The sequence below is a fragment of the Pistacia vera genome, unplaced genomic scaffold, assembly GCF_008641045.1.
Source record: "Pistacia vera cultivar Batoury unplaced genomic scaffold, PisVer_v2 Contig467, whole genome shotgun sequence".
Taxonomy (NCBI): Eukaryota; Viridiplantae; Streptophyta; class Magnoliopsida; order Sapindales; family Anacardiaceae; genus Pistacia; species Pistacia vera.
In genome coordinates, this window is record NW_022196298.1 from 586,840 (window position 1) to 597,949 (window position 11,110).

Sequence of the window (11,110 nt, forward strand, 5' to 3'; positions counted from 1 at the left end):
TAAGTTAATAGATTACAACTATATAACACCATATAATTGAATGCAGCAAAGACATGATGAACAAGTGATATTAACTCTTCTTTATCTACCAAATTAAGTTAGCCTCCATATTTGTTGAATCATAAGTTTCCATTATTTCAATCTACCAACCTCCTTCAACTTATTAACAATTATAGAAAAAGTGAACGTCAATATCTCAAATTAGTTCGCTAAAATAAACTCTAACCCGCTCAAACTAATACAAATCAGTATTCTGATTATTTGTTAAGATGTTCGAATCCATAAATTTGTTAGAGAGTGAACTTGATTAGTTTGATTTTGATGAATTGGATTGTTTAACCTAATGAACTTGAATTAGATTAATTTTGATAAACATGAAATTAGATTAGATGGGATTGTGATTTTTTTTTTTTTTTTTTTTTTGGTAACCAATGTGTTTGGATCAGTTTACGCGCACTTTAACTAAAATCTGGGGTCCGTTGAATACCCTATAAACTCAAAAGATCAAATAGATTACAATGTGATAAGGTGACTTTAAAGTTTAAACCCAAAAGGCAATAAAAGGAGTAAATTTTTTTGACCATTAGGCGCTTCGGCCAACCCCTTGGGATTGGGGTTGGGATTGTGAATTCGCAAACATTGAATCTGATTTGAGTTGTTAAAAATTAATCGATTTTATACCGACACACCCTTAACTATAATTGAGTCTCATTTAAAGCGCTTGGTGTGCCGTCATTTGTTTAAATATATTTACCAACTTTTTTTTGTTTCATTCAATAGCAAGCTGGGATTGCTCATCCACAATGAACTATTATAATTCATAGTAAACTACCTTAGAAAACCATTTTTTAAAATAAAATTGAATTTTTATTTTGGAACTCTTGTTTTAAGCAAATATTCAATGCTTAGTATGAACCACATTGTTGATCAAAATAATACCAAAATAACTATCTCTGGGTAGCCGAGTGATTTGATAGAAACTTTTAGATATATTATTCAAGAAATCCTGAGTTTGAATCCTTCCTCAATTGCTAATAGAGGTAACCACTGGAGCTCTTACCCAGTCAATAGTTTCAGGGTCTCGAGAGATTAATTAAGATGCACGTAAGCTGGTCCAGACACCTTCGATCATTTAAAAAAAAAAAAAAAAAAAGAATACCAAAATCAAAAGTATTTTTCATAAAAGAATTAATGATAATATCATTGGGGTCATTTGGGGCTTATTAATTTTTTTTTTTTTTTTTAGTATCATTGTAAATTATTTACTGTTAAATTGTCAAATCAAGCAATTAGAAAGAACATGTCTCTGATGTAGTTGCTTTTTAGGGGAATAAAGAGCCTGCAAAGCAGGTTGAAAATTAAAAGAATTAGTTTGGCAATTGAATCTTGGTGAAAGTGTTAGTTGAACTATTTTTCAGCTAAATTAGGTTGAGTTGAGAGTGAGTAGTTGGTATGTTTAAAACCCTTGCTTATTCAGTGGTCCAAAGTTCCCTTCGAAAAGAAACAAAAAAAAAAAAAAAAAAAGGTACTTTTTGGGCCCTAATTTAGGCTTCTGTGAATATTCAACTCCAAAGTCACATATCGTCGGTCCAAAATATCTGTGATACTTCGAACATCGAATTAATGACATATACCAAATATTTATTTATAAAATTAAGTTTGGTTGGCCAACTTCACCAAAGATGTCCGCACTCATAAATGAATGGAGAATGCGCCTGGATCTAATCAGGAACTTCAACGACTCATTTGATGAAGCAAAATTAAATCAAAGGCTTCTTTGATGTAGTTAAAAAAAGTCTATTATGTTTATCAATATAATAGAGAGAGAATAATTAAGGAATGAACATTTAAGGTGCGACACTTGACAAAATTTAGTAATTTATTAGAGTTAACATTTTCCCACCCAAGGTTTGCCTTAATTACCTTTTCCACCCAAAAAGTTTCAAAATACCACTTTTGCACCCAAAGTTAATATTCTGTTATTAAACAAAGCCGATTATGGTTGATTCTGACGGCGAAAATTCTCTCTATCACCACTATTTAAAACCTCCTATCTCCTTTCTACAAAATCATTCTCACTTCGACACCTAATTTTTCGTCGATTGTTAACCATCACAAAGCTAGAGTTTCATGTTCTTAGTTGATTTTCGGCTGATTCCGATAGCGAATATTCAATCGATCACCACCATTTGATCCACCGACCTTCACTCTACAAAACCCCTCTTACCTTGGCTCCTGGTAACTCGTCGAACGTCAGCTAAGAAAGTAAAGTGTATTTTGAATATTAATAGGAATATAAACTTTTGGTCAGAAAGTTGTATTTTGAAACTTTTGAGTGGGACAGTGTCATTAAAGCAAACCTTGGGTGGGAAAAAGTTGTTTACTCTTTATTAGATGCATTATTTGGCGTATTATACTTAATATAACTCAGGATGATCAACGTGACAAATTAAATGGGAAACCTGAAGTTAGAATTTGAGTATTAACCCTACTACCATTTTAAACTTGCAATAAATTTATGGGAGCAGCATAAAGGAATAATTGGAAAAATATTTATGTTCATTATTTTGTAAGAGTAAACGACTCTTTCCCACCCAAGGTTTGCCTTAATGACACTATCCCACCCAAAAAATTTCAAAATACCACTTTCCCACCCAAAGTTTATACTCTGTTAATACCCAAAATACACTTTACTTTCTCAGCCAGCGTTCGGTGAGTTACCAGAAGCCAAGGTAAGAGAGGTTTTATAGAGTAGAGTCAGTGTATCGAATGGTGGTGACCGAATTGAATATTCGTCACCAGAATCAATTGGAAACCAACTAAGAATATGAAACTCTAGCTTTGCGATGGCCAGCAATCAGTGAAAAATCAGATGTCGGAGTGAGAGGGGTTTTGTAAAGAGGAGACTAAAGGTTCAAATTGTGGTGATAGAGAGAATTTTTGCTATCAAAATCGGCCGAAATTGGCTTTGAGTAATAATGGAATATTAACTTTGGGTGGGAAAGTAGTATTTTGAAACTTTTTGTGTGGGAAAGGGTCATTAAGGAAAACCTTGGGTGGGAAGAAGTCTTTACTCTATTTTGTAATACAACTAGTTAATGAGAAAGTAAACGTATCATGCCCAGGTTGGTGTCAAATATGGATGACTTTCTTGAATAGTTGGTATTTGTTATAATAAAAAGCACTGGTCCAAACTACCTGCGGAAGTTGGTCATACACATTTTAAAGATCTTAAATAGTTTTACTCACAGAAGTCATCACCTATTCTTTAACATTAATTGGTGAAATGTATCATGAAGCATATAAACTTGAATACCTGTTCTTCTGGCAACAGCATTTTGGGTAATAATAATAATTGTCAGGGATTTTTCTTGGTAATTGATTGGTGAATATAATGTAGTATTGAAGCTTCAATCAATTATCTTGTTGAAGTGAACAAATTAAATGCACTAGAAATTAAGACTCGGGAAAACTTAATAATCTACAAAGAAAACTGCAAATTGCTTAGATAATTAATTGATTCTTCATTAACCAGAAAATAAAAGTAGATATTTGCTCGCTAATGTAGCTGATGAGCCTCATGTCCTTGTCATCTGATAAAGCCTAGTGTTTTTTCCTCCTAAGGATGGAATGAACTAAAGATTATATAAGGCCGTGTATACCTTAACATATTCACATCTCAAAGATATTCAAGTGATATATATTTTAATTTATTCCATTCCATGGCGAGCTCATTGGTGTTTAGTGCATGGATAGTTTTAGGTCTATTCATGGCAATAGGAACTTTAACTTTTGTTCCTCAAGCCCAGGCAGCCCGTGCTTTCTTTGTTTTTGGTGATTCGCTTGTCGATAATGGCAACAATAATTATCTGGCAACCGATGCTCGGGCTGACTCTCCACCTTATGGCATTGACTATCCAACTCATCGTCCCACCGGGCGTTTCTCTAATGGCCTAAACATTCCTGATTTTATCAGTATGGTTTATTTGATTTGCATTTAACATCAACATTAGTTTTCTTGATACTCCTTCAACTAATTTGACTAACACAAAATGTGTATATTCAGGTAAGCAACTTAGGTCAGAATCCACATTGCCATACTTGAGTCCGGAGCTCACTGGACAAAGACTACTTGTTGGTGCCAACTTTGCTTCGGCTGGAATCGGAGTCCTCAATGACACCGGAATTCAATTTGTAAGTTCGAAATTTTGACTTGGCAATTTTATCCAAACACCATTTAATTTCAATTAATGGTTCTTGGCTTGGCCACTGTATAATTAAGAGTCTCAGATTTAATGAACAATATATTATGTATTTTGTTATGAATTACATGGTCATCCTCAAAATCAATGTTCTTGTTATTTCATACATGATAATTTACCATAATGTTGGACTTATTGGAACGATTAATAACCAATGAAACGCGAAATTCAATTGGCAGGTAAACATAATCAGAATGTACAGGCAATTAGAGTACTTCCAAGAATACCAAAACCGAGTTGCAGCTCTTATTGGACCTGAACGGACTAAGCAACTAGTTAATGGTGCACTCGTCCTCATCACTGTTGGTGGCAACGATTTTGTCAACAACTATTACTTGGTTCCTTATTCCGCAAGATCTCGCGAGTATTCTCTACCAAATTTTGTCAAGTTTGTAATTTCCGAGTACAAAAAGCTTCTAGCGGTATACATGAAGATTTATTTTTATTTTATTTTTTATTATAAACTATCAATGATATGAAAAGTGATTTAAAATGCTTTGTGTTTAATTACAGAGGCTGTATGAACTTGGAGCACGTAGGGTTTTGGTGACAGGGTCGGGGCCATTGGGTTGTGTTCCGGCGGAGCTAGCCATGCGAAGCAGAAATGGGGAGTGCTCAGCTGAATTGCAACGAGCTGCCTCCTTGTATAATCCCCAACTTAATCAAATTCTACGAGAACTCAACAGTCAATTTGGTTCAGATATCTTCGTTGGTGTTAACACACAAGCTATGCACAATGACTTCATTAGTAATCCTCAAGCATATGGTAAGTACATTTACCTATGAGTCAATATTCTTGTTCAAATTTCAATAATTAATATTGTGTTTTAATTTATTAGTGAAGAATTCAGAGAAAAAACTAAACCAATATTGTAGTTCTAATTAATGGCAAAGGCTACCGATTGCAGGATACATTGTAGGCTAAAATAATAAACCATGAGTTTAATTTTGGGACCCAATGAATTATCTCCTTCTAGTTTCAAAATTCAGGTCTTTAAGACTCAGATTTGACTGATTCGATGCTTTATCTGGACCATATCAAGTTGGCAGATGAAAGTTTTAATTTTAGATTGACATTTGAGGAAATGTAGGTGTAGGGTTTTGAAACCAAATTCAGTTAATGAAGGCAAACTTTTTTTTTTTTTTTTTAATGATCATCGGGATGTTCGGGTTAACTTACATGCATCTTAACTAATCTTTTAGAGTCTTGGAATTACTAGTTGGATAAGAGTCACAATGACTACTTCTGTTTGTTAGTGTTTAGGGGGACTTAAACTAAAGACATGAAATCTCATTTTGTTCTTTTATCATCAAGTCACCCAATGTTGGTTAATGAAGGCAAACTGAATATTTCAGATTCATGTTATTTGATGTTTTCTGAAAATAATTGAAATGCATATACATTATGAGACCTTTAAGAACACAGGAAAGTTCATATCAGAAGAGGATTCTAATTTTTTGTTTTCAAAATTTACACATATATATTATGGCGCAGGATTTACCACATCGAAGGAAGCATGTTGTGGACAAGGACGATACAATGGTCTAGGACTTTGCACTCCGGCATCAAACTTGTGCCCCAACCGAGAACTATATGCATTTTGGGATCCATTCCATCCATCAGAAAAGGCAAACGGGATTATAGTTGAACAGTTCATGACCAGTGGCTCCACTGAATACATGTATCCCATGAATCTCAGCACCATAATGGAATTGGATTCCAGGACCTAATAATATTGTCTCAGGAACAAATACATTGACCTTGATAATAACAAGGACATTCAATGTGTTTGTTCAATTGTTCCGCAATGTATTGAAATTAGGAGTGTTGTCTTCAAGTATTGAAATTAGGAGTGCTGTCTTCAAGTATTGAAATTAGGAGTGTTGTCTTCAAAAATAATTCTCAGATTTTTCAAGTGATCATGTTATTTATAAAGAATCTGCAATTAAATCTCTTATTCTGTTCTCTATTCAAGTTGCTGGCTAATGACAACTTATGAATCGTTGATTAGCTAATAATTCACTTGAGAAAAAATTTATGTTCAATAAATGGCTCAAGGAGTCTTTGTCATCTCTATCTTAGGGTTCTTTGACATAAATGCTGGATTAATTATTGATTAGACTGAAGCTGTCGTTTGCTGGGAAGTAGCCATCTATGTAAGGTGGTTTAAGTTTGCATGTTAACAGACAGAAAGCATTTAGTGGATGCTACAATTATTGGATTGTAGGCGGGTGAATTTATAAATTCCATCACTTAGTTCAACTAGAGAAAATGAAATAACTTTTTCTTNCCGAGAACTATATGCATTTTGGGATCCATTCCATCCATCAGAAAAGGCAAACGGGATTATAGTTGAACAGTTCATGACCCGTGGCTCCACTGAATACATGTATCCCATGAATCTCAGCACCATAATGGAATTGGATTCCAGGACCTAATAATATTGTCTCAGGAACAAATACATTGACCTTGATAATAACAAGGACATTCAATGTGTTTGTTCAATTGTTCCGCAATGTATTGAAATTAGGAGTGTTGTCTTCAAGTATTGAAATTAGGAGTGCTGTCTTCAAGTATTGAAATTAGGAGTGTTGTCTTCAAAAATAATTCTCAGATTTTTCAAGTGATCATGTTATTTATAAAGAATCTGCAATTAAATCTCTTATTCTGTTCTCTATTCAAGTTGCTGGCTAATGACAAATTATGAATCGTTGATTAGCTAATAATTCACTTGAGAAAAAATTTATGTTCAATAAATGGCTCAAGGAGTCTTTGTCATCTCTATCTTAGGGGTCTTTGACATAAATGCTGGATTAATTATTGATTAGACTGAAGCTGTCGTTTGCTGGGAAGTAGCCATCTATGTAAGGTGGTTTAAGTTTGCATGTTAACAGACAGAAAGCATTTAGTGGATGCTACAATTATTGGATTGTAGGCGGGTGAATTTATAAATTCCATCACTTAGTTCAACTAGAGAAAATGAAATAACTTTTTCTTTTTATGATTGTGATGTCCGGACTAGTTTACGTCCACCTCAACTAATCTTTTGGAATATTAGAACTATCGACCAGATATAAACTCTAGTGGTTATTCCTATTAGTAATCAAAGAGGGATTCGAACTCAAAATCTCTCGAATAATACATTTAAGAGTCCTTATCGAACCACTCGATTATCCAGAAGTAGTTAAAATGAACTACCTTGAGAGTGATAAGTAGTGAGATTTTTAATTTATGTGTGTTTAAAGAGTATACAATATTATAAATGTTGAAAATAATAAAAATTATTTCAAATTTAAAGAAAAAAACTATGATGAAGAGATTGACTCAAATTTATATATTATAAGATTAATGTATGCGGACCTTAAAGTGATGAGCCCTCATAGTAATTCATTCATGAAGAGGGCGGCAACAGGCAAGGGCCTACAAAGGCTTTAGTTTTCGAAGATTTTAACCTTAATTTTAATTTGTGAACATTTTTACAAACTTGAACATAATGAATAGTCCATTGGTGTTACGTAAAAGTTCATTGATTTTTTAATAATGTTTTGCTTACAATTGAATTTTATAATTGAATCATACAATAAGATAAAAATTATATAAAATTTATGTAAAATAACAACTTTATCTTTTATTTTTTTATTGAATTGTATAACTTAATTATAAGCATAACGTTTTTATTGGATTGTATAACTTAATTATAAGCATAACGTTAGTTTTATCTTTTCGATTTTATATTAGCATTAATGGTAGATGGCTGGCCAACCTTTCATTGGCTATAAATCATGGACGACAAGATTAGCTGTAACATTAAAGAATGATAATTAATATTAATTAGAAATCGTCCCGTCATTCTCAAGCAGGAATGATATAATTATAATCCAATCGGAAACAACTTAGAGAGCCATATACTGTAGGAGATATTGAATTGGACTAGGCAAATATTAAATTGAATGAGAATAGATTAAATCAGATTGGATTGGACAGATCGAATTGAAATAGGTTGGACTGTTGGAGTAAATTATTTAATAATAAATTAAATTGGATTATATATTAATAATAGTATCTCATATATGATAAAGCAATATACTGGATTTCAAAAGTCATCATTTAATATAAATTTGGATTAAATTGTAATCTAAATTGTAATTATAATAAAATCTTTTAGAAAGATTTTAATCAATTATAATTTTTTTTTTTTTTGTAAAAAAAATAATTATAATAAATTGTACTTACCTCATATAGATATATTTTTTTATATAAAATGCTTACTTTCTCACATAGTACTAAAAAGATTATACATCACTGTTACAAATTAATAATTGTACATTATTTTTAATTTTTTATTGGTGGAGGAGGAAGGCTCGTTCGCTCACTAAGGAAAAGCAAACGTAGGGGTAGTGGATTTTAGGATTCAATAACATTATTTTACAAAGTTGAGATCCCCTTTAAAAGAGGTTAATAACATGATTAATTATAAAATGATGTGATAATACAATGTTTTAAAACCCGGCCCAGTCTGACCGGTGGAACCAAGACCTAGGGCCTTCACCGAGCTGGGTTACCAATTTCCCTATTCACCAAAAATCCTATAAATTATGATGATGATCGCCAAACAATTGAAAGTCAGGATGTTAGGGGTTTTGAAGAGGAATGGTTGGTGGCGACGAAAGTGATTTCCGATGAGTGAAGCGACCGGAAATTGAAAAAAACCTATAGGGGCAACAACCAGCTGTTGCATGCGATTGGCGAGGCAGACGGGGGTGGGGTGAGATCGGTTTTGATCAAGAGCTGAGGGGAGTATTTTTGTAGTGATGGGGAAGGTTGTCGACGCCAACAGTGGTGAGATCTTGTCGAAATCGAACCGATTTCGCCAGATCTTGGGTAGATTTTATGGGGAATGAATCAAAGGATGATTGGGATTGCATTTAGTATGTCATCGCCACCAATTAGTCGATCGCTGATTTGTATTTGGGGGGGTTTGCTAAATTTTAAACTTGTATAGACTTAACGTAATTTTTAGGGGTGTATTTGCTGAATTTTAAACTTTTAGACACCATGTTGATTGGCCGGTCAAATCCATCAACCTGGGACCCAGCAACTTTGTTGAGTTTCACCTCGGGTTGGTTATTAAAATATTGATAATATATGTAATTTTTTTTTTGAAAATAATATGTTATTAATGCATCATCAAACACATAATTTAATACTATGTAACATAATATTATTACAGAATTAATTTAGTGTCTTACTACATATTTTATCCTTCCTACAAGTACAATACCCTCACTTATGGTGAAAATCAAATAAAATGATGGAAATGATGAATCAATCTTGATCTTTTAATTTCTTAAGGGGGCATTTAGTTCAAGGAATATTGGATTACTGAATCTTATATTACTTAGAAGATTACTGAAAATCTTTAGGAAAATGTGTTTGTTTAGTTAGTGGGTATGTTATATTAATATGTTTGGTAGGGAGAATAAATTGATGGGTATGTTATTTAAATTACTAAATTGTCCAATTTTTAAATATTAATATAATATTATTTTTATTATTAATTTTTGAATAATTTTTTTAACCCCCAATATTTTAGATTTAGCTAAAACACCCTCGCTTAATTTAAAACTTTAATTTATGACAAAATCACCCCCATCCCCTGTCATCGCCTACCGTCACCACAAACCACCATCCGAAGTCTCCGAAAGTCGCCGTGAGTAGCTCACCATGACCACGAGGCTCCGATATGCCTTTTCTGGCCATATTGATGGCCAAAAACGGCCATATCAGGCCAGATCAATGGATCTGGCCGTTAACAGCTAGATCCCTGGCCATTATCGTAAATTTATTTTAAAATAGGGGCATTATTGTCCAAAATTTTTATTAATAAAGGATAGAATTATTACAAAAATAAGATTACCTTAGTAATCTTACAATACCTAAGAAAATAGAGGTAATCAGATTACCTCCAATATTATCAACAGTAACAACTATTGGTAATACAAGATTACCGGAATCTTATATTACTTGACAACCAAATACGGTAATCAAGTAATATAAAATGACATAACCCAATTAATATTTCATTACCTCCAACCAAACGCCCCTTAACTACTTTCTTGACCAAATAATACTACATATACAAACTTCTTGTATGCAGGGGATATTAACAATTTTGTCCTTGAGGTTTGGTATAAGTAATTTTAGTCTTGTAAATTTTTTTAGTAATGTTTTGGTCCTTATTAGTCTTAATTTGGTCCCCGAGATTTGCTAATGTTAAGGACTAAAATGTTATTGATATTTGATAAGAACTAAAACATTACTAAAAGAGTATACAACACTAAAGGTTGCTTAAACCAAATCTTCAGGATGTAATTGTATTTTCCCTCTTTTCAATATTTGTATTATTTTTTAGTCTTAATGCAAATAACCAAAATTTGGCTATTATAACAAAATTCAAAATATAACCATCAAACACCATTTTCCCAAATTGCTCTATATATAAGAAATTTTTCTCCATGTTCTCCCATTTAAAAAAAAAGGGTTTGGACTTGATTTGATTTTCAATTTTCCCTCCCTTCTTGCATTAATCACGGTATAGATTGATTACTTGAGTATTTGATTGTTTTGGCGATTTTTGTGATGAGAACAAAGTTAACTATGACACTTTGAAAGATGTTACTGGATTTTTGAGTTATGTAAGATTTTTGGGTTTTAGTTAAGATTTTTATATTCTAAATTTCTAGGTTTTCGGGTTAATGTGATTATTGTTGTGAAAGTTGTTTATGATATATGAGTGGGTGGTGTTTTGATGGAATAGAAGATATTGGTTTTGTTTGTGTTAGATTTG

At 32.6% G+C, this 11,110-nt stretch overlaps 1 protein-coding gene across 2 annotated transcripts; it reads left to right on the forward strand.

The window, feature by feature from the left end:
- The first annotated feature begins 3,665 nt into the window (after positions 1–3,665).
- Positions 3,666–6,836, forward strand: LOC116145760 (GDSL esterase/lipase At5g33370-like). Of its 2 annotated transcripts, XM_031431204.1 has the most exons (6): positions 3,666–3,975; positions 4,067–4,194; positions 4,442–4,684; positions 4,776–5,028; positions 5,758–5,845; positions 6,554–6,836. In XM_031431204.1, the coding sequence occupies exons 1-6, from the start codon at positions 3,723–3,725 to the stop codon at positions 6,699–6,701; spliced, it is 1,113 nt and encodes a 370-aa protein (XP_031287064.1). In that variant the 5' UTR covers positions 3,666–3,722; the 3' UTR covers positions 6,702–6,836. The 2 variants fall into 2 exon arrangements, with proteins under 2 accessions (XP_031287064.1, XP_031287063.1); XM_031431203.1 differs by lacking the exon at positions 6,554–6,836 and having other exon boundaries at positions 5,758–6,128.
- The last annotated feature ends 4,274 nt before the right edge of the window (positions 6,837–11,110 follow it).

Excerpts from the sequence above, each read along its gene's own strand:
- LOC116145760 (XM_031431204.1), top strand. The coding sequence starts at position 3,723 with ATGGCGAGCTCATTGGTGTTTAGTGCATGGATAGTTTTAGGTCTATTC. Across the intron at positions 3,976-4,066 it reads AAACATTCCTGATTTTATCA|GTAAGCAACTTAGGTCAGAA; the intron begins GTATGGTTTATT and ends GTGTATATTCAG. Across the intron at positions 4,195-4,441 it reads ATGACACCGGAATTCAATTT|GTAAACATAATCAGAATGTA; the intron begins GTAAGTTCGAAA and ends TTCAATTGGCAG.